Source organism: Gobius niger (genome assembly GCF_951799975.1).
Source record: "Gobius niger genome assembly, chromosome: 16".
NCBI lineage: Eukaryota > Metazoa > Chordata > Actinopteri > Gobiiformes > Gobiidae > Gobius > Gobius niger.
The window spans coordinates 5,969,202-5,996,326 of NC_136867.1; the positions used below are offsets into that span (position 1 = coordinate 5,969,202).

Here is a 27,125-nt window from a genome sequence, read left to right on the forward strand (position 1 = left end):
ATATAAAAACAAACATTTCGCCATTAGAAATAAAGAAGAATATATATAATAGAATATCGTAAAAAAGTTCCTATTTCTGCAATACGACTTAAAATGTGAAACTAATACATGATATAGACTTATGACATTCATTTTCATTTTCAAAATATTCCAATTTTCCAAGCTGTGAGCCATAATCAGCAAAATTTTAATAAATAAAGGCTTGATATACTTTGCATGATGATTTTGGCCCACAGCTTGTAAAAAACACACCATCTCAGAAGATTAGAATATTTTGAAAAGGGACTCCCTTTCATCAGCTAGTTCATCCAAAACATCTGCAGAGGGTTCCTGTTCCTTTAAAGGGGGGGGGGGGGGGGGGGGGGGCTTTACATCATGTTATTATGTCACTCCCTCATTAAAAACATGCCTGAAGTGTTGCCCTGGCACATTCACGTATTTTTGAGTAATCTGTAAAAACTCTGATGGCGGCCATTTTAGGGATAGGTTTGCCTGAGTCCTCCTAGGAACGCCCCCACCTCCTGGAGACGCCTCCGAGCTTTCGTCACCAGCCGAGTAACCAACCACTGCTCCTCAGCAGAACCCCCTCCCCACTGATGCCACAGACAGCGTGTGGAGGGGGCGTGTCGGAAAGGCTCAGAGGTTCTTAAAGAGACAGAGGCCTATTTCAAGACATTCACTACAGCCATTTTGAGAGAGACATTTTATACAAGGCAGTTATTCTAATTTACTGCATTTACAGACCAACAGAAGGTTTGCTCATCATTGTAGTGTGATATAGACTGGTGCTATGTGATTGAAAAAAAGCATAATACCCCCTCTTTAAATGGTCTCTCAGCGGTTCAGTGGTTCATCATGGGTTCAAACGGCTGACCTGACAGTTGTGCAGAAAACCATCGCTGACAAAAGCCTCAGAAGGTCAGAGCAAAAGAAGTTGGATGTTCTCAAAGCTGTTTCAAGGCACATTAATAAGTGGAAGGGAAAGGTGTGGAAGAAGAAGGTGCACAATCCACAGGGATGAGCTCAGTCTGGAGAGGACTGTCAGGAAAAGGCCATTCAAAGGAGTGGACTGAGGCTCATGGAGTCAGTGCATCAAGAGCCGCCACACACAGACGGATCCTGGACATGGGCTTCACATGTCAGGTTCCTCTGGTTGAAGCATCCTGGTCTTCCATGACACCTCAGCAGTGCCACAGGCTGAGAACATCCATGTCATGCAACCGCATTAAGGCAGTCATTCAAATACAAGTGCCCAAACCAAGTATAAGTACATATGCATGATTATAGTTTTGAGTGATTTCATGTAATTCTAATCTTCTGAGATTTAAAAAATAATAATAATTTAACCTATAAGACAAAATCATCAAAATTATAACAAACAAAGGCGTGACGTATCTCGTTTTGCATGCAATGAGTCTGTATCATATATTAGTTTCACATTTTAAGTTGAATTACAGAAATAAATGAACTACTCACGATATTCAAATTTTCCGAGTTTCACCTGTACTGTACGTTGGTACTCAAGAGGGGTTTAGAGGTTCATTTATTAGATGCAATTGGTTATTATTTTCTCATACTTGTTTCATAAGATTTTAACCAACCCATCTGGAGTCGGCGGTTGAAAGTGAAACAGGGGAAATATGACACGAAATGCGGTTTGGATAATGGATTTTCATGGAGTCGTCCCACAGCGCGTTATAGGAACGTACAGAATTCCCCTTCCCACGTGTGACGGATTTGCATTAATTAAAGTACAGCGGGGGGTGGGGGGGTTAGAGCAGCTTTGGGCCGACGTGACGCCTCTTCATCATGCTTTCAGGTTCACGCTATGCAGCAACGTCATTAGGAACTTCAAACACAATCGTCTATTCCGAGTGCACACAAGGCATTTGAATTATATACAGGAGGATGGTATGTGAACGTGCTTTTGGGAACACTGTGCATGTGTGGGATTGAGGAATACGGAAACTGATGCTGAGTGGGAAGCGTTCGCTCTGAATATGTTTGAGTTTTGACATTGCATATTTACTTTTTAACGAGACACTAGAGGGTGTATTATTATGTTTGATGACATAACAAAACATAAAGGGTGTATTATTATGTTTGATGACATAATACATTAAGGGTGTATTATTATGTTTGATGACATAACAAAACATAAAGGGTGTATTATTATGTTTGATGACATAATGAAACATAAAGGGTGTATTATTATGTTTGATGACATAATGAAACATAAAGGGTGTATTATTATGTTTGATGACATAACGAAACATAAAGGGTGTATTATTATGTTTGATGACATAATAAAACATAAAGGCTGTATTATGTTTGATGAGAAAATAAAACATAAAGGGTGTATTATTATGTTTGATGACATAATAAAACATAAAGGGTGTATTATTATGTTTGATGACATAATAAAACAAAGGGTGTATTATTATGTTTGATGACGTAATAAAACATAAAGTGTGTATTATTATGTTTGATGACATAATAAAACAAAGGGTGTATTATTATGTTTGATGACGTAATAAAACATAAAGGGTGTATTATTATGTTTTATGGCAGTAAATGCATCGGTAAACCAGAGCACATGTTATTTTCCATTGTACTGCATAATCATAATTGATATTAGAGGTTCACTGATATTATATTTTACAATATCGGCTATCGGCCGATCTAGCGCCGATTAAAGCCAATATTTCTGAGACCAAAAGTGATGGAGACTCCCGTTCTTTGCATTTGGTTTTAAAAAGAGTCGTCCCATAACTCCCTAGGCCTCAGGGAAACACAGAAACATTGCAATGAAAATGTCTTAGTTTGTTAAATACTAAATAAATGCTATATTCACCTTATTCCGCCCCGCCCACTTTTGCGTTGTCTCGGCACGTCTTTTTCCAGACACTTCCGGTCGAGCGCGAAGCCCGTTCATTTTAATGGAGAACGAGGGAAAATATTATCCGCTCAAATCTGATGTTTAGTCGATTGATTTGTGTAAAATGGCCAATGTTCATTTGCACCGACATGTCGACACTGCAGCGTTTCTCTGCGAGGCCTGAAAACGGCTTTGTTTTCGTGTAGTGACTGATTTTATGTGGACTTCTCCAGCCCCATGTTAACACATAGGAGAAAAGGGGCGGGCATAATTCATGGCGGTGCCCACGCGAGCCTCCGGAATAAGGTCAATACTAATTCACTAAACCGTCAATATGGACATGCTGCATGTCATTATGAAGCACAGAACCGGGAGGATTTAACCGCTGAGTTAGTTTTAACCTCTGCAATTGTATTTTTGATCGCCGCGCAAAATGTCATGGCTAGCAACAGCATGCTAATGCCAACGCAGCACGCTAATGCTAATGCAGCATGCTAATGTAGCCTGCCTATTGCCAGACATAATATCACAAGTGATATTTAGTCTGGGGACCACCACTTAATTTTCTTGCAGGAGAGGTGTGGTTTACGGTCGTACATGGTGGTTTATTGGACTGAATGTCTATCTTGCGTCTGCACGTGGCCACAGCCAATCGTATCATTGTATCCGATGACGTATGACGTACCCGCTGTAAACTTTTGAGCTAAACTATTTAGAACACGGTCTAAAGCTTGATGGAGAGATGGGGTCGCTGCTGTCATGTAGGATCTGTAAATAAACTTTTTATCACATGCCATTATTAAATTAGACTACAATTATCACACGCCATTATCACGTATACAGTCACACAACAAGGCAACCTCTTAACCCTCACACATTATCTCCAGTTTGACATTACCCAAATCTTAACAAAACTTTAGGCCTGTTTAAACCAAATTAGATTTTCTTTACACTCTTGCAACAATTTAGTAGCTCCGACAGACACCAAACGTCCCAACCTTGGACTTTGAAGGTTTTTTTTCCCCAAGGATTAAAAAAAAGGGGGAAACAAATCTTATTCCTTACCTGTTTCTTTTCTGTTTAAGCTTTGAACCACAAACAACAAGATGACATTTTCATTTTTAGTTTTTACAAGGAGATTCTAGAACAAGAACCAAATCCCCTTCATGAAAAACAAAACTCTTTGGAAGTAATATATCAACAAAGAAAACGTAACTTCATAAAATGCATTATTTAGATTGTGTCGCTGAAAATATAGGCTAATTTTTGCCTAAAAATGACGTAAAATTTACAATACCTTTGTATTTATATAATAATTAATCTCCAGCAAACGTTTCAAATGGATTTAGACTGAATTAAAAGTCCATAAACCATCAACAGGCCCCATCAGAGAGTGCGTTCATCATGACGCCACAGCATGACTGCAGCTAAAAGTGAAAGGTTGTTATCACAGTTTGACACCAGTTGAAACTTAATGCACTTAAAATTGACGTATGGAAGCTGCAACATTTTACCAACTAACTGTCCCAGGTGTTCTCATGTATCCTCAAAGCACAAGTAGCTAATAACCCAACCATTCGAAGCTGTTTTCTGGGGCAACCTTCTCCGAACTCTTTAATCAATCCCTTGTGTTTGCCTGGAGGATGTGCACGGGACTCTGGAAGGTCCTACTCTGTGACCTTTCCTCTGCTGTTTGTGTTTCCAGACCTTCACAAACACAATGTGGACCAGAGGCAAATGTAGTCTGTCCCTAACCCAAGCCACTTCCTCGACTGGAACACCCCACTGGGACAAATAACGGGGTTTTCCAGACTGTGGAGGCTGGGGTTCTGTTGCGATGAGATGGAGGATGCTTTGTGCTTAGAGACAGGGTCATGGCGTCACTGTTGTCAAATCTAAGAGGAAGAAAGCGAGCAGAAAATCTCAACATTGACCAAATCGATGTTTTCCTCCCAGTTCCCGCCCTCCTTATCCGCCGCACTTTCCTTGTTCTTAGCAGAGCTTTTACAATCCACCAGAGCCCCACTACTACGGAAAGCAGAAAGGAGCGGTGTCGGGATTGTCAGACCGGGGGAGTTGTGCGCCGTCAGATGGGAGTGGTGTTCCCACGGAGGAGCACACAATCACAGGGACGATCCGTCTTTACATGGAGAGGTGTGCACGTCCGGGGAAGAGCTGGACTCTGTCAGAGGAAATGAAGAATGCTCAGTAGATCTTTATCACAACTTGGAAATCTCGATGTACACCTAATATGTATAGCTTTTTCACAATAAACACAGCAGATGGAAGGAGGGAGGGGGGAGAGTTCAGCTTCATAGCAGCTTGGTGGACGAAGCTGTGAGTAGGACCTGACACTGACGGAGACTCTACGCAGGACGATAAATGATTTGGATTTTTTTTCCTGAAGATTACATTTTTGATGAGCAATTCTGAATAATGGATAGAGCAGGGGTGCCCAAACGTTTTGTCTCAGAGGGCCACAGTGAAACAGTGCCCCCTATTTGACGCTGGTGGCCAAAACGTGAACTGCATCTATTCAGCAAGGGCTTACCATTGAGAATGAATGGGAAAAGTTATACATTTAATTTCTCTAATACTGGCCTGTATTCCATTAGTGGCCGGGTCTCTAACAGTGGCCGGGTTCGCGGCTGGCGGAGGCAAATTAAAGCCGGTCTCTAAAACAGGCCGGGGCTTTTATTAGAAACTATAACAGTAGAAATATTCCCCATGTTAGGAATTTGTCTCATACTCGTGTAAAGGATAACTCACGTGCAGGAAGTAAACAAACGGGAACCCGGGCCGATGGGGGACGCTGCGGAGGAGCTGATCCGAGCGTAACTTTGACACAGATTTAGCCACTTTTCAAACCTCCTGTGACTATTTGTAGAAACACGGAAAGCAACAAATGTGTGATCCTCCAGGTTTTAATAAAGTCACCATCGCGTCTTCAAAGCACGTCCAGCTGCTCCGTGTGCAGGTCAGTCCCACGCCTCAAAATAACTCCTCCCATCAGCGCGAGCGTCTCATCTTCTCTCGGGTCTTTTATGATCGATCACAAACACAAACGCTCCGTCTAAACTCACCTTTTACACAAGAAAACAACAAATAATCCGGTCCGCGGTAAAAACGAAACAGAAACCTGCAGTGACATTGATGACAAAATAAAAGGCGTCAATGTTCCAGCCGCTGGGAGATGGTTTGAAATGTTAATTAATAAGTGCACCTAAAATGAATATTTTAGGTGCAAATGGACACAAATCTCATTTTTCTTCGTTTTCCTGGTCGTCCGTTTTGCTCAAATAGAAATAAAGGCCTGTCTCTAATTGTGGCCTGGTTCCAACAAAGGCCTGGTCCTAGATGCCCTTGAGTAAATAAAGGCCCCGGCCTATATTAGAGCATTTACGGTAACCATATGTGGCCGTAAAATAAAATGGGTCACCCTCTGGCAGGCCAACGGATTAGCTCCAGCGGGCCAAATTTGGCCCACGGCCCCACTTTGCGCACCCCTGAGATGGAGCTGGTCTAAACGTATGGTTTTATTTTGCTGATAGATTAGTTACAAATGTTTATTTTCCGAGGGGATTTTGGATCTTGGTCTAGTTTTTTAATGCACTAGTTCTTCGTAAAAATATTGGTAGTGGTCATTCCGCCTTTGCGATGCCCAATCCCGTCAGACCTTGGAAGCTCAGCGGGGAAGGGCCTGGTCGGTACTTGGATGGGAGACCGTTTAGTAACACCAGGAAGCCTAGCGAATGTAGTGTGTGAGTGAGTGGTTGGTGGTGGTCGGAGGGGCCGATGGCGCAGACTGGTTGCCTTGCTTCCGTCAGTCTACCCCGGGGCAGCTGTGGCTACAATAGTAACTTACCACCACCGGGTATGGAGTGAATGAATAGTGCAATGTAAAGCGTCTTTGAGTGTCCAGAAAAGCGCTATATAAAACCGATGCATTATTATTATTATCATTAAAAATTTTGCCTTGTTTTTTTGTGGCTCAAAGCTCAATAAATCAGGCAGGAATTATGAACATGAATTTTTTTTTAAATCGTATGTTGGAGTCTGTAGGAGCTACTTAAGTGGAGACAGTGGAATGACATTTTTTGAGAATAGTTTTGAAACATCTGAAATGACCATATTTGGATTTGATCATCTTGGCTGCCTTTCTTGCTGCACGTGGATACCAAACATGTCAGTATTTGTTTCATCGATACTCGTGGGAAAGATGAGGGAGCGTCGATGTTGCACGAGTCGTCTAAACGTCACAAAATAAGCATCTTAAAGGGTGAGTTTAGTCTATTTTCTTTACTCTGACATTAAAACGAAGATGTCAGGGGAGAAATCTAGTTAAAATCTCGATGGAGATTGAAATGAATGTGGGCTTTTCGAATTGTAATGAAAGTAAAAGCCGTCTCTGCTGCTGCATTCTAACCACAGATGAAGTCAGGCAGCTGCGTACTGAAGATAAATGCTAGAACATATTGAATTAGGGTGACTTTTCTGCTTCTGTGGGTAACTGGATGTATGATCCCTCCCCCTGCTTCAGCCGGCTGTGGCGTGTGTGATTGGTAAGCAGTTAGCGTGATTTATACTGAACTGGAAATGACCTTTTTCATTCCCGGGTGATGGCGATGTTTGTAATGAGAGAAAGTGTGGTTAAAAGCAGACAAAGCAGGTCTCTGAATAGCATAAAGCCATCAGGAATCCATTATCTAGCAGTGCTGTCATTTTCTTCAGCTGTAACTGACCTGAAGTGTCCGGAAGTACAGAATATGAGAAAAGTGTAAACCTGACCACTATCGATCAAAACACCTGATCTAATATGTTTAGACTGGGTCAGGGATGATCTAAAGACAGAGTTTCAAAGGTCTTATGGACTCTGGATGGGCTGATGAATGGGCTGATGAATGGACTGATGAATGGACTGATGAATGGGCTCATGGATCAGTAATGGGCATAAAGCTCTACTCTGACTTTGGGGCCAGAAAGATAGAGGAGTGGCACTGGGAAGGGCAAGTATTGTTAAAGATGAGTTCATTAGAGTCAGTTGGACCATTTCAAGTTGAAAGTGTAATTGAAACTGGATTCCCAAACCTTCTGCCATTTCTTAGAGGATGCTTCTTCAAGTGGTGGTGCAGGACAAGTCCATCCAGAGTCATTCTGATTACAACTTTGTTGACTGATGTGAGCGCACCCACCTGTGCTTGAACACCAGTAAGACGAATAAGATGGTGATCGACTTCAGGTGGAAGTCACTATCACACACACCGCTGAACATCCAGGGGGACGACACTGAGGAGGTGGACAGTTTCAAGTACCTGGGTGTTCACCTCAACAATAAGCTGGACTGGTCCCACAACACCAACGCCCTGTACAAGAAGGGCCAAAGTCGCCTCCACCTTCTGAGAAGACTGAGGTTCTTCGGAGTGAGCAGGCCTCTGCTCAGGACTCTTTATGACTCTGTGGTGACCTCTGCTCTCCACTACGCTGCCGTGTGCTGGGCCCCGGGCAGCACAGAGCGGGACAAGAACAGACTGAACAAGCTGGTCAGGAGGGCCAGCTCTGTCCTGGGCTGCCCCCTGGACTCTGTGGAGGAGGTGAGGGACAGGAGGGTGTTAGCCAAGCTCACTTCCATCATGGATAACACCTCCCACCCACTGCACAGGACTGTAGAGGAGCTGAGCAGCTCTTTCAGTGGCAGACTGAGACACCCTCAGTGCAAGAAGGAGCAGGTCCTTCATCCCCACTGCTTTCAGACTGTACAAGACTGTAAAGTAACATGTGCAATAACCCATCCATCCATCCATCCATTTTCTTCCGCTTTATCCGGGGCTGGGTCGCGGGGGCAGCAGTCTCAGCAGAGATGCCCAGACTTCCCGATCCACACACACTTCCTCCAGCTGTTCTGACCCCGAGGTGACACCAGGCCAGCTCGGAGACATAGTCCCACCAGCGTGTCCTGGGTCTTCCACGAGGCCTCCTTTCAATAGGACATGCCTGGAACACCTCCCGCGGGAGGCGACCAGGAGGCATCCAGAACAGATGCCCGAGCCCCCTCAGCTGCTCCTTTCGACGTGAAGGAGCAGCGACTCTACTCCGAGCTCCTCCCGGGTAACTGAGCTCCTCACCCGATCTCGGAGGGTGCGCCCAGCCACCCTGCGAAGGAAACTCATTTCGGCCGCTTGTATTCGCGATCTTGTCCTTTCGGTCATTACCCAAATCTCATGACCATAGGTGAGGGTGGGAACGTAGATCGATCGGTAAATCGAGAGCTTTGCCCTCCGACTCAGCTCCCTCTTCACCACGACAGACCGATACAGCGACCGCATCACTGCTGACGCCGCACCGATCCGTCTGTCGATCTCACGCTCCATCCGTCCCTCACTCGTGAACAAGACCCCGAGATACTTGAACTCCTCCACTTGAGGTAAGGACTCCCCACCGACCTGAAGAGGGAAGCACCTTTTATCTGGTGAACCATGGCCTCGGATTTGGAGGTGCTGATCCTCATCCCGGCCGCTACACACTCGGCTGCAAACCGCCCCAGAGCAGCTGAAGGTCCTGGTTTGTTGAGGCCGACAGAACAACATCATCCGCAAACAGCAGAGATGAGAGGGCCAGATCAGAGGGCCCCGGACCCCATACTCCCGGAGCACCCCCCACAGGGCACCACGAGGGACACGGTCGAACAATGCAATAACCCCTTTGCAAAATTACGTGCAATATTCTCTGCATGTGCGTCACTTTATCAACCACTTGCACTAAGACTAAATTCTGCACTGCCGATGCTGACATTTATAGTTTTTTTTTCTTTTTTTTTTGGGTGAACTTTAAGCGGCAATACTTATTGCCGCTTAAAGTTCTGGTAGTTATTGAATATAAAATGCCTCCATTTACTATTTAAGTGCTTGCACATTTCCTGTCTATTTTGCACGCCCTGAATGCATCTTGAGAGCTGATTAACAAGTGAATTTCTCCATTGTGAGATCAATAAAGGCTTACCTTATCTTATCTTAAAGATCTGTCTTTAGAAAACGGCTAAAAAGAGGGAAAGATTGTGATTCCCGTGAGAGGTTTCCTCCCCCTCAGCTAGGCCATGATCCCTTGTATGAGGCGTTGCCGTCTGTATCTATCTGACTGAAAACTTGCAATACATTTTTTCCTCATATTGGTACTATGATTTGTTTTAATGAAATGTTGTTCCCTATTCAGTTGAGAGTCTCGCCTTAATCCTATTTTAAAATGTACTCACTCTACATCTCTGGCGGCGGTCTGGCTGTCAGACTGTGTGATATCTGTGTGATATCTATGCGCGCCTTCACTTTGAGCTACATTCAGCCTAATTTAAACGCCGAAGCCCAGATGTTGCCGCCGCGCCGTCACCCGTGATCGCGCATGTGTTCGGTGTTCGTCGTCACCCCATAAACTCACTCCACTCCAGGCTTGTTTTATTTACTTTCACTTTTCGAAGGAGCCGTCGCGGCAGCTGTCAGCCTGGCAGTGGGACAATTAAAGCGCTGCAGAAAGGTGCGGCGGGAGTCTGAGGCTGTCGGCGCTCGGAGCCGTCACTGTCGGCGCCTTGTGTGTCGCAGGTAGAAAGGTCTGAAATTGAATCTCGCTCCCGCTGGACACATTGGAAGTGTTACTTTGGCGGCGGCACATCCCTGGCCGACCTTGTTCTGCATTATGGACCATTTTCAAACATTACAGGTGCAAAAGATTTTCCCTGGAAGGCTTTGGAAAGGGGCTGCTTTTCAGGTTTAGTGCTCTAATCTGGAACAGACGTCCAGACAGTGAGACAGGCCTCGACTCTGACAATGTGCAAATCCAGGCTGAAAACTGTTCTTTATAGCTGGGCATGTGACGCTGAGTGTATTTGACCTGCTTGTTTCCTTTGAACGCCGACTGTAACAAGTGAATTTCTCCTTTGTGAGATCAATAAAGGTTTATCTTATCTTATCTTATCTTATTATTAACTGTTGGTTTTGCCTGTGTTTCACTGATTGACTTTCTTCTTTCTTGTATTTGTATATGTAGCTATAGCACTTTGAATTGCCTTGAGTGTGAAACTAGTTACTACTGAAAAAGAAATCTGTTGTTTTTTTTGTTGCACTTTTGACATTTTCTCAGTGAGCTTCACAATGTCCGACTGTTAAACCATTTCAAGGACAAGGACCTTATGAAGCTCATGGAGAAAATACCAAGAATCATGGGCGGCAATTTGGAATGATTTGAAGTATGAAACATTTGAGTTATTTAACCTTTTTTTTTTGTTTTCCACGCATAAGCGATAACTGCTGTGCCACTGGGCCGGCCAAATATGAACAAATCCTGACAAAGAAAACTTGAAAATCAATTTCTTTGCTTGGGTTTATACCAGACCTGGGCAAATTACGGATACGATTCAATCCCGCCCACGACTTGTAGCGCATAAATTCCTGAGTATGTAAAAAAAAAAGCAAGCTCACTCCTGTCACTAGGGGGCTGCTTACATAAAAATGAGAGGAAAGAATTCCGCACGTGTCCAGCAGAGGGCACTGACATAATGAGAGATCAGGATATAAACAACACATTGGCTACAGTCCTGCCAGGCTCCTTATTATTTATTACTGGAAAATGTTTCTTCAACCGTATTTTCCCAATCAAAACATATTATTATTTAGGAGCTTTTGTTAATGGACCCCAGCAACACACTCCCCGTGTATGTTTTGGCCCCAGGGGAATTTACTTATTGACTCCAGCTTTCACTTCACTTCCCACAAACTCAGTTTGAAGGAAGCACAGAGGTGCTTTCAGTGCGACGGTAGAAGTTAAAGAGGACAAGAAGGTGAATAAGCTAAATAACGACGCACACACACATGTGCGTTCTTGGCTTGATATGGCTAAATATTTTCTGAAAATAATAGTCCTACTAAATACCAGTCTCAAATATTCAAAACACACAACTAAGTGTAATGTACAACAGGATAAAGTTGCAGAATAAGTTTGAGTTATTGTTGGTGCGGCTCTGACTCATTTCAGGCTTCTTATGTGGCCCCTAACGGAAATAAATTGCCCACCCCTGGTTTATATGTTTGGAGAATAAGAGAAAATATTCCTAGTAAAACTATGCAGTTTTGATGTAAAACTTTCGAGCTCTACAAACGTGTTCTGAAATGCATATTGGTTGAACAGTTCATATATTAGTTTCTTTAAACTGTCATCTCATATAAAAACAATCACAGCAGCATGATTGGTTGTATTTACCGGGCGCCTCTGTCCTCTCGTCCTCCCGCTGCAGGTAACAGCATCCTCCACTCGGCCGCGGACAGTGTGACCAGCGCGGTGCAGAAGGCCAGCCAGGCTCTGAACGAGCGCGGGGAGAGGCTAGGGCGGGCCGAGGACCGGACCGCCGACATGATGAACAGCGCCGAGCAGTTCGCCGTCACCGCACACAAGGTAAAGGGCTCACACAAAGCATCAGAGAACTACTTACACTTCAAAGACACGTGTGTAACTGGGCACTTGAGGGGAGTTCACCCTGGAGCGTCGGAGCTGAGATGATATTTCAGAACAATTAAAGGAACTTACTTTAGTTTGGTCCAAATGTTTGCCGATTGCGTTCAACATATGCCGAAAAATGAGAAAATGCATCTAAAGTGTGACTCTTCAAATGTCTTTAGAAGTGTAGAAATCCTTTGGCTAAAGGGCCTATCTCACCGGCCTGGAGACTAGTTGGAGACTCTGGTTGCTGCTGGTTATGGAGATGTCTCTGCGAAGTCCACTGGAAATAAGGCGAGTCTCCAAGCAGTCTCGGTGAAAACGAACATGTTGGATTTCACCAAGACCACCTGGAGACTTGAGCCGTCAGAATCACCAGGGACACCATCGCACAGTCTCTTCAAGGCAATGCTGTCAGGGAGGAGACTGCGGAATCTACGGCTCTAGTCGACGGAAGAACAATTTCATACACAAGGCCATCGGGAAGCTGAACTCCCTGCCCTCCTTCCCACCCCTCTTCTCTCACCCGCTGCTCCACAATCAAAGATGAGGGGAATATAATTTCAAATCATTCACATGGTTTGACAAATAAAAAATATTTGAATCTTTTGAAACTTTGAATCTAAAAGGTCTACGTGATCTCAAGCAGTTGTGTCGTGAACACAAATAGTTTCCCTCAACCTGTGATATGTCTCGGTGATGTCCCTGAAGTGTCTCCAAGATACCAAGGAGATCTCAAAAAGAGTCCATACGACTCTTTGACATCTCCTTGGTATCCGACAGGTCTTGCAGACATTGCCTGCTCTGCTTTATGACCACGACACTGGGGGCCGCCATTGCTCCGCCATTGCTGTAGAACCTCCATATCGCCACTAGGCCCCCATTGAAAAGCATTGGAGTTTAGACACCTTAAAAACAACTTTGAACGCCTGGTTTCAATTCTTTCAACACTAGACTAGATATTCCTCCTGAGATAACGCTGGGTTAGTCACAATTTAAGAAACCAGGCTGGTTTTCGTAAGAAGAATTTTAGAAATCTCGTACTTAATGAGGGTCGGACTGTTAGCATTGGAGCAGCGTGAGCTCCACGTCACGCAAGGGCGGAGTCTAAGGTGAGGATCCCGCCTGTATGTCCTTTTTAGGAACATGCAGAGTTGGGGAGGGGGAGTCTGTAAATCCTCCATGAATTCCCCCACGACCGTGGTCATTATGGTAAACAGGGAGGAGTGAGCAGAAGACGTCCATTATTTTTTACAGTCTATGATGTTGACCTCTCGGAGACTCTGCTGAAATTGAACCTGTTTGTTTTCACCGAGACGACCTGGAGACATATTGGAGACATCCCCGTAACTAGCGACAACCCCAGTCTAGTCTCCGGGCCGTTGAGATAGGACCTTTAGTATTCTGGATTACCTGCTTTTGTATCAGTCCGAGTCGTGGAGACTGCTGTGACTGGCAGGTGAGACAGTCCCTTAACTAGAAAGAGCGGGAGAGCTACTGCTTGGAGACCCTTTCTTTAAATTCACTCCTTAAAAGCCCTACTTGCATGGGATAGGAATTACTGAAGGACCTCAGGTTAAAGAATGACTGATATCCTCGGAGGTCAAAATTCTGCAAGCTCTGAGGTCGTCGGGCGATTCCAGACCCGTCTGAATCGCCATGTTGCAGTTTGAACCTTTTTAACCAGCATAATGAAGCCGTAATGAAGCCTAAATAAGAGTGAAACGCCTTTTTAACAATTTATTCATGTCCGTATTTATGCTGTAGTAATATATCATCCATCAAGCAGTTTGTTTATCCATTTCAAAAGTTTTAACGAGAAAAGCTACGAAGTTGCACAGGCGTGACTCAGAAGCACGGCCCCGTTAGTCTGACCAACATCTGAGGGAAAGTTTGGATGTGTTTGCTGCAAAGTTTGGACGGAGGAGGCTGCATCCGAGCCGACAGATTAGAAGAGAAACAAAGCTGCCGGTTTCTGCTCAGAGCAAAAAGACATGACATTCAGTGTCATTATCTCTCCGTCATTTCTGGAAAAAAGTCCGTGAGTCAGTTTTATCGACGTCCCAGGGTCGTTCGAATCCGGTGCGAATGGGACTAAAGGCAAAGTTTGTAGAATGCAGTCTTTGTGGGTGTAGGCAACCAGTATTTCAAGAGCCTCTGGACCTTCCAAGAAACACCAGGCCGAGATCATGGTCAAACCGGGTCTAAAACAGGTCCGAGAAATGTCTGACATCAGGAGCCCCATTTCTACCAAGAGCCAAGCGCAGCAAAACACCATCGAGGTCAAACTACAACCTTCATTTACTCGGAGACGGAGCCTCTGCGCACTCTGCCCGCGGACGCCCCGCACAGCCCATTATTGCTTTGAAGCCTAATCGACTCGCTCTTATTAGAAATCCCCACGCCCGCTGTGATCTGCCAGCGTAAAACATTATCTTTTTACGAGCGCGTCGGGTTTGGCGTGTGTCATTGTGTTTGTAATTTCCCGATCAGCGAGGGATGCGTGGGAGCGAACCCGTCTCCCCAGCTGTTTCTGAAAACACGAAAAATCGACCGGCGTTTGTTTTCAAATTGGCGCCGGTTCGTTGTTAATAATGCAACAATGGACTGAAATGCAGAGGCTTTTCAGACTGGAGCTGAATGAAAAACTCGTTAAGGTTGTTGTCAGTTAAAAAAAAAAGGATTTCAACAAATCGATCGATAAGTATTGGGTAGTTGGGATGAAGCGTTTGACAGACAGATTATACCACAATAGACAAAATCTCTACTGATTTCTGCCTTTCAAACAAGCTCTCTCTGAAGTGCCTACAAAACATGAATTTAGAGCGCCCCCTGCTGTCACAGTTCAACACTAACACCTTTAGAAGCTTCATACACAGGATTATAGACCAGACATTATTTTAAAGTTTGGCCAGATATTTTGTTGGTGCATATTGGCATCGGTTTTAGGAAAGATTAGGTACATTACTATGATTGAGACATTTACTACAATAATAACAGTTTAACTATCAGCTATTTGAGATATACTTGCCTCAAGTGGAGGAGTTCCAGTATCTCGGGGTCTTGTTCACGAGTGAGGGACGGATGGAGCGTGAGATCGACAGACGGATCGGGGCGGCGTCAGCAGTGATGCGGTCGCTGTATCGGTCTGTCGTGGTGAAGAGGGAGCTGAGTCGGGGCAAAGCTCTCGATTTACTGATCGATCTACGTTCCCACTCTCACCTATGGTCATGAGATTTGTGTAATGACCGAAAGGACGAGATCGCGAATACAAGCGGCCGAAATGAGTTTCCTTCACAGGGTGGCTGGGCGCACCCTCCGAGATCGGGTGAGGAGCTCAGTTACCCGGGAGGAGCTCGGAGTAGAGTCGCTGCTCCTTCACGTCGAAAGGAGCCAGCTGAGGTGGCTCGGGCATCTGTTCTGGATACCTCCTGGTCAGGAGGTGTTCCAGGCATGTCCTAGTGGGACAAGGCCTCGTGGAAGACCCAGGACACGGTGGTGGGACTATGTCTCCGAGCTGGCCTGGTGTCGCCTCGGGGTACCCCCCAGAACAGCTGGAGGAGGCTAGCGGCCATGTCAAGCCCCTGTTGTCTTAATGGATGATTTTTACAAAAAGCGTAATAAGTTGGCTGTGAATATTTCATGAGCAGTTTATACTTTAGTATTATGCACTGTATGAGCCAGAAAACGACTTGCAAATACATTTTAAAATATGTTTCAGTGGGGGAATACCTGCCTCCATCTAGTAACAAAGTTATTTATTGTTAAAAAGTTCTCTCTTAAAATTTTATTTATTGTAAAATGAAAAGAAAACTAAAATTACAAGACATAATTAATCATTCACGTGATCAAAGCAGTGCTGCAATGAATATACTGTATGCCACGAAACATTTTTTCCTACCTTAAAGGTGTAGGATGCAACCTCTAAGGAATTCTTTCCACAGTACATATCAAATAGCAATACGACATCAGGAAAAAAGGTCTAGGTGCTACTGGTATTGCCAAAGTAATGCCACGCTCTGATGCCTGTTGGGTCCAGGGAGAGCAATAAGACAGATACTATACTGTATTTGTGGCAGTATTGTGAACGTGTTCCTCGCTCTTACCTGCATTTCTCTCTTGTGTTTGTTTTCGCAGCTGGCCATGAAGCACAAGTGTTAGACCACTGCCAACCCCCGGATGTACAGACGGATCTCCTCTTTCCTTTTTTAAGAGATTTTAATATAATCACTGTTTGTTAGAATAATATTGTATGAATTAACTCATCCACACTGAGCCAAAGGGAGGATCAGAGACAGCACGAAGAGGCCGGTCGCACCAAACCACGCCGGCCTGGTGTGTTGAATATTGACCAAGCCAAATGACATTCCAGCCTCATCATAGCACTGTTCTGAGATCTCTGCTGCTTCCACACGGTGTTGCCATCAGTCAGACCGAGAATAGAGTCCTTTATGTCATGGAGTCGTTTCCAATGGAGCAGTGTGGTGTTAGGGAGTCACTGTCAGAGCTCGCAAATCATTCAGAACAAACTTTCTAACTTCTCTCACTGTAGTAGTTTGCATGTTGTTCTGGCAGAAGATGGCGCTGTTTCTCAATTGCGTTCGACCACCATTTCAAGCAGCATTTTTGGTAAACTTAAACTGTTTCTCAAAGTAGGTTACCTTTCTTTGCCATATAAGATTATTTCATACATTTGCCTGTGTTTTCTATTTTTAATAAGTGAGGTGGCAGATAAAACAACTGACCAGTTAAGATGGATTTCTGATCAAGATTAAAATAGTCTTCAAAAGTCGACGTTTTTCATTAATTATGGAGCAGGACCATTACATTTAATAAAACGCTGCTTATGCCGCTGTTCTTGAGTAAAGTATTGAATAACAGCTTAATTTAAAGGCACACTGCGCAACATTTGGGACTATACTGTTGGCACCAACACAAAACATGCTCCTGGTAAAGTTACAGTCATGTCTTAGGAGAGCTGAGCCGCTCACAGCAAAGGCAAATCTTTGTACATTTATGAGGTATTTTTCAATGATGAAAATATCTGTCAAGTGCTTCTATTTCAATTGTATTTATTGGGTAAAATGTTACGCAGTGTGGCTTTAAGCGCAGTTAATAACTATCTTTTATGAAAAACTTTGAGCTGAGCTTGAGTGAACATAAATGCTATATATATTGTTCTTATATAAATACACTGATGTGCCAAGAATTGAAACAAAGTTTAAAGTTCCTTATATTTGAAAGTTTTTATTGACACTTTGTTTGTAAACATAAGAGACTCTTCTCACAGCATTATTTCTGATTGTTGCCTTTAGAACCCTGGATTACCTGCTAATTAAAACTCATAAATGCATTTGTCTAGGCCTTTAATCCATCATTTAGAAAGTCAAATATAATTGCGTGCTGTTAGACCTCACCATTTAAGTGACGACACTGCCCCCTACTGACCAGACAGCAGTACACCTCTCCATTGGAAATGGACTTGTCTTTTTGACCGCACACATACAACAACATACCAAATGTTTATGGAATTCTTCTGCCACATTCTTAGAGAGTCGACTACAGCGGTTATGGGAGTAAGCTTCTTTTTTTCTGATTATTTATGTTCATGGCAGAGAGTTTCCTGGGAGTGGGCCAGCCTCTGATGTACAAAGCAAATGGATCTTTCCTCTAGCACAGCAGGGGTTCCCAAACTGTGGTCCAGGGGCACGAATTGTATATATCCAAGATCCGTTTGTATGTTTGGCGACATTATTCCCAAATGATCAAATAAGATGTCACTAAACTCAAAACGTGAACCTGCCAGGGAGGTTGTGCTATTTCTTTTTTGGACTGGATTACGCTTTTCATTCAAACTTTCTAGGGTAACAACTGTTTCATGTCTGTTTTATTCCTATGGAGAGTTAGCCATGTCCCGCTGCAATAAATATTTAAACAGCACGTTTCAGGAAACAAGCAGCTGTTGGATAATTACTTCAAACATGCCAAAAACTTTAAACAGGATAAATTCGTCACCAGAAGAGACTTCTGTCTTTATAAAGCGCTTTGAGTACCTCGGCGCTTTGAGTACCTCGGTGGAAAGTTCAGGATCATGATGTCATATCGCTAAGCATCATGGGATTTGTAGTGGGCTTATTCCATTATAAACTAATGGAGATTATTCACTATAATGAGCCAACTACACAGCTTTTTTTTTACTCTGGATTTCCTTTTTCATACATAATGAAGGCTCATTTTAAATATTAAAATATCTTCATTTTTCTTGAAGAAAGGGTGAGCCATATTATTCTAATTAGGTGTAACACAGTTGTTGGTCTTTTATCTGCTGTTATTTCAGCAGGAGATTCAGGTAAAGTTTGTTTTTGTCGTTTATGGGACTGTCAACAGTTTGGACGGAATTAGCTTATTATTGTGTATGTGATGTCACACTTAACAAAGGGTATAGCTTTGTAGCTAAAGGCTAACGTTAATTTAATGCAAGCAAATAGAACCACCATCTGAACTCATTTTGAAGATCTCATTTATATTATACACAGTATCCCGCAGATTGACCTTTATTGAACTTTTCCTCTGTGTTTTAAATCTCATTTTATTTATAATTTCCGTTAACATTTGGACAGGAAGTAGTCCTTACCATGCGGGCAGTTAGCAAGTCGGCTAGTCTGGGACACTTTTCAGAGTCCGTTAGCCTAGTGCAATGTATTTCCCCTATAGCCGTTAACGTTAGCCATCAAACATCACAAATTATGAAGGATCCAGATGTTTGCAGCTGTTGTCAACCATCGACCACATTCAGGTCATGAATGAATGTACAGACCTTTGGAGATTTTACTTCAGATACAAATTAGCGTCTAAGAGTGTCCCATGTCCTCTTTGTGCTAGCTCAAGCAGGTCCGGGAGCCGCTGGCTAGCAAATGTGTTTGTTTGTAGGAACAGGCTCAGCTAGCTAACGGCATCTCTGTGATTCCTATGGTGTTTAGCTTTCACCTGCTAACAGGAAGTTAGCCAAAACACAGATCCCATCAATGCTCTGAAACATTCTTTTGAGAGTGTATGTTTTGAAATGTGAAATAACAATGTAGAGAAAAGACAGCAAGGAGCGAGGGACGGGGCTGGTCAGGATTTCAAATGGGCCGGGAGCGCCCTCTACAGGCAGCAGTGGGAAGCACGTGTTATTATAGAATGGTAAAGACAAGGCATTTTGGTTTCATGATTGACAAAAGTGGGTAGATAAGTTAAATTAAATGTTTTTGGAGTTTGGGAGCCCCTGCTGTCTCCGTGTCCGTGAGATTAATGTGTCCCGTGAAAGGGCCGGTTTTGTACAGACCTTGAACTGTATTGGTATTTGCAGTATTTCACATTGTGCTTTTTTTTTTTGTATAACACAAACTAAAACCACGTTCCGTACTGGACTGTAGCGACACTTAGAACTTGCACCAATGACTTCATTTCACACCAGATATGTTCACGGAGATGTTTAGATTATTCTATATTTTTGAAAATAGTTTTGAATTCACAAAGTTGACTTGTTAAGACGCACTGATGTTGTTGAGCTCACGGCGGGATATTTCCATTAGGCCTAAAATTTATTGTGCTGTTTCTTCCGCTAACACTTTGGATGTCTATTGTTTTAATAAAAAGAGTGGCAAAATGTGTCCAAGTGTTTGTTTTTTGTTATTATTATTATTATTTACCTATTACCTATTACATTGTTACAAAATGAACAAAAGAGCGAGAAAGAGGTAGAAGAAACAGGAGAAACAGGTACGCATCAACTCGTCTAAGCTCAGGTAAGAACATATCTCGGTATGTGTTACGACCCGGCTCTGCTAGTTAAAGGAAGTAACAAAAACCAAGATGTAAAATGGATAAATAAAGTTGTAATTTATTAAAAGGAGTGTACAAGATGGAAAAAAATAACCATAAGAACAAAGGCTGCTTACAATATGTACAAAGGGTTAACCAAACGCAAGGTACTAAAACAAGTGTACAAAACCACTCGACAAAAACTTACGAGTGTCTCCAAAACTTGTCACAAAAGGCCTAATAGCAAAACGAGTGACAAACAAACTGAGACACAAACTAAAACAAGTGTTCCTGGAAAACACTGAAAGTCATGACAGACACGAAGGAACACAGACAAAATGGCGTACTGGCCACAAGGACCAGCCGCCCTGAATGAGCCACGGTGGAGTCCTTTTATAGGAGTGGCTGGCACAGGTGGCTTCAACGAGCTCCCCCCAGGTGTTGAGCTGCTCCCCCAATCAGGCGGCAGCAAAGCCAGAGACCCAACCAGCAGCCAGGACTTCCAATGCACTCCACCAATCGCAGCCCAGGACCACAGCAGCAAATTTACATGGGAGAAAACAGGTTTAGGCTACACTAACAAAAATATACAAAAAGAAAGGCGGGAGCCTGGAGGCCTGGGGCCGTAACAGTATGTAAAAACGGTGGCCTGTACCGTTAACCCAGCACATTTTCTCTAGTTCGGCTTTGCCCAAATCTACAAGCAGCTCGAATGGAGAGTTTCAGTGTAATACCTCATTTTAAAAGCCAAGTCGTATTTTTGAAGCACTTTTGTTGTGTTCTTGTTGATTTCTCATTGTTTTTTTTTTCCTTAGTTACTTTTTTGCTGTGTTATTGTTGCTTTTCTTTTTGGGTTTTCGACACTCTTTTGTCGCTCTTTTGATGCTGTTTTGTCACACTTTTGTTGCGTTTTCATCCTCATTTTTGTTTGCTGGGTAAAGGTTTAGGTGAGGGTTTAATAAGGGGGGGAGGGGGGAAGTTGTTTCAATCTACTTTCTGTTCACCAACTTCTCACACTTCATATTTGAAATATATGACTAGTGTCACACTTCATTTCATCAGTTTAATACAACAAACAGAAGTCCTTTATGAAGCTGGTACTTTTTACTATTATTATTCTGCTTCACTTGTGGCCTATATTCAGTCCTGGCCTTGTTGAAGACTGCCCTCTGGTGGCAGTAGAGGAATCTACACAAGTGGAGTGTCATATTTTGAGAAAAGAGGGAGGAAAAAACTGAAGTGTAATTAGATCCATGTTTGTGACTGAGCAGTATTGAGCTCGCACCACTTTGATCTGTTTATGAAGAGTAAAAGGATTCCACAGCAATATGCCTGATTGTTCTACCTCCAACAGTTTATAGGTGCTCTTGGGAAAGGGATCTAAAGTGCAAAATAAAGTTGTTAGTTGTGCTCAGAAGCCTAGTTGAAAAGAATATACAGAATAAAAGGTGTAAAATGAACACGACTTGTCCTATGTTTTTGTTACATGCTGGTGCACACAAATCCTTCATTTTGTGGTTTTGTGGTTGTATATATAGTAGTGCTTGTAAGATCAAAATCTGGATTTCTTTTCCCCCTCTGACGTGATAAACGATCTGGTTACTAAGAAACAAAAGCCCAGGGATTAGACAGTCACTGAGTGGAAAATGATCATTGTTTATGAGTTGGTTTATCCATGTTGTCAGCAGCGACGGAAGACGTACTCCTGCTTCCTCACTTAAGTCAAAGTACTGACTCACAAGCATTTAAAGTGATGGATAAAATTAAATTATATTTTCTAAAGTCCCTTTTAGAAAACCTTTGACCAATGAGACGAACTTTTCCTCTTAACCAACCTGACAGGTCCACTTGTGTCACATATTTTTCATCAAATGCAATGGTTCATGGAATTTACTTTATATTTGTCATTAACTATATTTGAATTAGTTTTAGGGTAAATCCGAAACCAGTAAATTGGCAAGAGGTCTAAAGCCAAACCAGATATGTGTCAGCGTCCGCCATGATAAGAACTGTCCAAATAATGCTGTCATTGAGGAGAGAGGTAGGGAAAAGAGTCTGTATACTAGCTCTCATAGCTCCTTTAGCATAGTGACCTCTGGTGGTTCCTCACCGGCGATTGGGAGCGATGTGTCATCCCATAAATGGTAAATGGACTGAACTTACATAGCGCTTTTCTACCTTTATCAGGCCCAAAGTGCTGTACAGTAAGGAACCAGTCACCCATTCACTCTCTCATTCATGTACGCAGACACTGGAGGCATCTAGGGTGAAGTGTCTTGCCCAAAAACACAACGATAGTGTGCATTTGCCGGAGCCGGGATTCGAACCTACGATCACGAGATGTCCCGCTCTACCAACTGCGCCACCGTGCCGCCAGATGGGTAAAGCGATCAACTCTCCAAACCCAACACAGTACCTGACATGTGTATTTGGACCTGGCACTGTTTCCTGTGTGACTTTCCAGCCCCGGGGGTTGTCAGGGAGAGCGTGCGTCACTGTCCTGTGTGGGCTAGGCCGGCGTTAATCCCAGAGGCTGTATAAAATGAAGGAAGGACCGGCTGTTTGGGGCCAGTGGTTGAGAACGATGAAGGTCTGGGTGAGCTCCACAGAGATGCTGCTGCTCCTGATCACGGCGTTCGTCTATACGGCGGACGGCACAAGAAACGGTGAGGAGGATTTTGTCTTCTTGACTTGATTTAGAAAAGATTTTGCAGATTGAGAGATTTGACGCGAGAACAGGTTATCCACAGGGGCACTAAAAAGCACTAAAAGTCATTCAATGAATTATGCTCAAATGAAGGTCCTAAAAGTCATTGAAAAAGCAGCAAATCAGATTCAAACTTGCATTTAATCAAAATGTCTCCATTGCATTTTTGTCACTTTTTCATCACGCATTGTCACTCTGTTGTTGAGTTTTCATCCTCGTTTTTGTCACTTTTTTGTCGCTTTTTTTGTGTCTTTAAAGGTTATATGTTTTTGATGCTTTGTTGGCACTTTTTTCAAGAAGCTTTTAGATTTGGGTTTGTTAGACATCACACAGGTGTCTGTCAAACTCCCTATACCCCCAAATCTAAGCAACTGGAAAGCCACAGTGTAATGTCTCATTTGAAAGCTAAGACCACGTCGCCACGTTTTTGTTTGTTTTTGTCATTTGTGTATTATTGCGATTTTGCTGCTTTTTCGGCACGTTTTTTGTCACTCTTTGTGCATTTTCGTCACCTATGTGTTGTGTTTTTCATCCTTGTTATCGTCGCTATATTGACGCTTTTTTTAAGCTTTGAGATTTGGGTAAAACCAAACTGGAGAAAACGTGCTCGGTTCAGGTGGGGGTCAGGTGGGTGTCCATTTCATTTCCGTAGTTACTCCATTATGAACACAAGATGGTGTATGTCCTTTTTTTTTGCGATGTTTGATAGCTAAATGCTAATGGGGATAGGAAAAATACATTGAGTAGCCGGCTCACTAACTCTCCGCAAACGTAGGAACTGAATGCCCTCATTTTTGAAAACGGATACGTGTATTAAGTACACTGCAGTGAGTGAAAGTATGTGATAATTTCAATGTGAATTGTTTCAGACGGCTGTGAGTCGTGCTCCCTGAAAAGGCACCCCAAACTCCCCGTGTACCAGTGCATGGGCTGCTGCTTCTCCAGGGCCTACCCCACTCCCCTCGGGACCCTCCGGAGCATGGTCCAACCCAAGATCTTCACCTCAGAGGCGTCCTGCTGCGTGGCCACGGACTTCCATACGGTAAGCGGATACGTGCCTGTGAAGGGCAAGTTCCACCGCAGTGTGGAGATGGTCAACTATCGTCGACTCTGAACAGTGTTGTTTGAGTTTCGTCTGACTGTGAACAGTGTTGGTTGCGTTTCGTCGACTCTGAACAGCGTTGGTTGCGTTTCGTCGTCTGTGACAGCGTTGGTTGAGTTTCGTCGACTCTGAACAGCGTTGGTTGAGTTTCGTCGTCTGTGAACAGTGTTGGTTGCGTTTCATCGTCTGTGACAGCCTTGGTTGAGTTTCGTCGACTCTGAACAGCGTTGGTTGAGTTTCGTCGACTGTGAGCAGAGTTGGTTGAGTTTCGTCGTCTGTGACAGCGTTGGTTGAGTTTCGTCGACTGTGAACAGTGTTGGTTGAGTTTCGTCGACTCTGAACAGCGTTGGTTGAGTTTCATCGTCTGTGAACAGCGTTGGTTGAGTTTCGTCGTCTGTGACAGTGTTGGTTGAGTTTCATCGTCTGTGAACAGCGTTGGTTGAGTTTCGTCGACTCTGAACAGCGTTGGTTGAGTTTCGTCGACTCTGAACAGCGTTGGTTGAGTTTTGTCGACTGTGAGCAGAGTTGGTTGCGTTTCGTCGTCTGTGACAGCGTTGGTTGAGTTTCGTCGACTGTGACAGCGTTGGTTGAGTTTCGTCGACTCTGAACAGCGTTGGTTGAGTTTCGTCGACTCTGAACAGCGTTGGTTGAGTTTCATTGACTCTGAACAGCGTTGGTTGAGTTTTGTCGACTCTGAACAGCGTTGGTTGAGTTTCGTCGACTCTGAACTGCGTTGGTTGCGTTTCGTCGTCTGTGACAGCGTTGGTTGAGTTTCGTCGACTGTGACAGCGTTGGTTGAGTTTCGTCGACTGTGACAGCGTTGGTTGAGTTTCGTCGACTGTGACAGCGTTGGTTGCGTTTCGTCGACTGTGACAGCGTTGGTTGAGTTTCGTCGACTGTGACAGCGTTGGTTGCGTTTCGTCGTCTGTGACAGTGTTGGTTGAGTTTCGTCGACTCTGAACAGCGTTGGTTGAGTTTCGTCGACTGTGAACAGCGTTGGTTGAGTTTTGTCGACTCTGAACAGCGTTGGTTGAGTTTCGTCGACTCTGAACAGCGTTGGTTGAGTTTTGTCGACTCTGAACAGCGTTGGTTGAGTTTCGTCGACTCTGAACAGCGTTGGTTGAGTTTTGTCGACTCTGAACAGCGTTGGTTGAGTTTCGTCGACTCTGAACTGCGTTGGTTGCGTTTCGTCGTCTGTGACAGCGTTGGTTGAGTTTCGTCGACTGTGACAGCGTTGGTTGAGTTTCGTCGACTGTGACAGCGTTGGTTGAGTTTCGTCGACTGTGACAGCGTTGGTTGAGTTTCGTCGACTGTGACAGCGTTGGTTGTGTTTCGTCGTCTGTGACAGCGTTGGTTGAGTTTCGTCGACTCTGAACAGCGTTGGTTGAGTTTCGTCGACTGTGACAGCGTTGGTTGAGTTTCGTCGACTCTGAACAGCATTGGTTGAGTTTCGTCGACTCTGAACAGCGTTGGTTGAGTTTCATTGACTCTGAACAGCGTTGGTTGGGTTTCGTCGACTCTGAACAGCGTTGGTTGCGTTTCATCGTCTGTGACAGCGTTGGTTGAGTTTCGTCGACTGTGACAGCGTTGGTTGAGTTTCGTCGACTGTGACAGCGTTGGTTGAGTTTCGTCGACTCTGAACAGCGTTGGTTGAGTTTCGTCGACTGTGACAGCGTTGGTTGAGTTTCGTCGACTGTGACAGCGTTGGTTGAGTTTCGTCGACTCTGAACAGCGTTGGTTGAGTTTCGTCGACTCTGAACAGCGTTGGTTGAGTTTCGTCGACTCTGAACAGCGTTGGTTGAGTTTCGTCGACTCTGAACAGCGTTGGTTGAGTTTCGTCGACTCTGAACAGCGTTGGTTGAGTTTCGTCGACTCTGAACAGCGTTGGTTGAGTTTTGTCGACTCTGAACAGCGTTGGTTGAGTTTCGTCAACTCTGAACAGCGTTGGTTGAGTTTCGTCGACTGTGATAGTGTTGGTTGAGTTTCGTCAACTGTGATAGTGTTGGTTGAGTTTCGTCGACTGTGAACAGCATTCGTTGAGCTGTCAAGGCTTTTATAAACAGTGCCCACGGTTTGTCTGTGGCTTTTGTAGACTGCTGCTCTCCTGCTTATGCACATGTCAAAAAAACCTGTGGTTCTTCGAAGAGCGAGGGATGACACTCTAACAACCCTTATTGAACTGGCACACATTGCCGAAGATGGTACTTTTTACATCAAGTTTCATAATTCTGCACAATTATAACCATACAAACTAACTTTAGCTTGTAATAAAGAGAAGGCATTATTATTCCAAGTAGAATTAAAGGTGTGGGGAACAGCAAAAAGCCCTTCCAAATGCATCCAGTTGAAATTTTCGCTACATTGACAAATTCACAAATCTGCGGCCCTTCTCACTATATAGAGTCCAATATACGGCCCTCGATGACAAAGGTTTGGACACACCTAACCTACAGTGTCCCTCCTTAACCAAGCACACTTCCTCCAGTTTGGCTTTACACAAATCTAAAAAGCTTATATTTTCAAAAGCTTTAAAACCTGTATGCACTTAAAAGTCGTTAGGCCTGTAATAGCACAACTGTGAGAGTCCACTCCGTTAATATTATTGTTTATATGTTTTTTTCTTTCCCGGCCTAAAAGTGCCGTGACCCACTGGGAAACATCCCGACTCTCCTTATTGTCCAGCACGTTACAGCTCTGCCAGGGATGGTGGCACTGCAAAATGCCGTATTTCGTGGCACGGCTGCTGTGAACATGATGCTGACAGATGGAGAATTGAGAGGGTTTTTCTTCTGAACATCTTTGTTCTTGATTGCAGGTGGAGGTGTCCGTCTATGATCTGCAGCTCACAGTGAGGAACCACACCCAGTGTCACTGCAGCACCTGCATATACCACAAAGTATGATCTGGATGAACTTATGTCTGAATACTGTCCGACTGAGGGCATTTCATTTTCATTTGTAGTCTACGCTGTGTGTCATATGTGGTTCAAATAAATGTTTTCTTTATTTATTATTATGAGAGACTACTTGGTCTTTTTTTACAGTACAGCGATAATCACATTTTATATCAGTTTCACAAGAATGGCCTCGTTGCACATATCTTAGACCTACTGGAATAATCTTATTTTCAACAGGTGAACATCGACTTCCATGATGATA

The 27,125-nt window shown here is 43.8% G+C and overlaps 2 protein-coding genes across 2 annotated transcripts in view; both read left to right on the plus strand.

Annotated features, from left to right (window-relative positions):
- stxbp6 (syntaxin binding protein 6 (amisyn)) overlaps nt 1–17,080 on the plus strand; it is a 110,101-nt gene extending 93,021 nt beyond the window's left edge. Inside the window, exons 4-5 of the mRNA XM_079573229.1 lie at nt 12,153–12,310; nt 16,490–17,080. Of these exons, the coding sequence (XP_079429355.1) occupies nt 12,153–12,310; nt 16,490–16,513 (182 nt within the window). The 3' untranslated portion in view covers nt 16,514–17,080. The remainder of the gene's footprint in view (nt 1–12,152; nt 12,311–16,489) is intronic.
- Nucleotides 17,081–22,720: 5,640 nt separating this feature from the next.
- LOC306976134 (glycoprotein hormones alpha chain-like) lies at nt 22,721–26,902 on the plus strand. Its single transcript, XM_079574017.1, has 3 exons — nt 22,721–22,824; nt 23,735–23,907; nt 26,783–26,902. The coding sequence occupies exons 1-3, from the start codon at nt 22,743–22,745 to the stop codon at nt 26,867–26,869; spliced, it is 342 nt and encodes a 113-aa protein (XP_079430143.1). The 5' UTR covers nt 22,721–22,742; the 3' UTR covers nt 26,870–26,902.
- Nucleotides 26,903–27,125: the final 223 nt, after the last annotated feature.

Bases quoted from the DNA above. Each gene is read 5' to 3' on its own strand.
- LOC306976134 (XM_079574017.1), top strand. From the start codon at position 22,743: ATGAAGGTCTGGGTGAGCTCCACAGAGATGCTGCTGCTCCTGATCACG. The intron at 22,825-23,734 runs GTGAGGAGGATT...GAATTGTTTCAG, and splicing joins GGCGGACGGCACAAGAAACG to ACGGCTGTGAGTCGTGCTCC. The intron at 23,908-26,782 runs GTAAGCGGATAC...TCTTGATTGCAG, and splicing joins TGGCCACGGACTTCCATACG to GTGGAGGTGTCCGTCTATGA.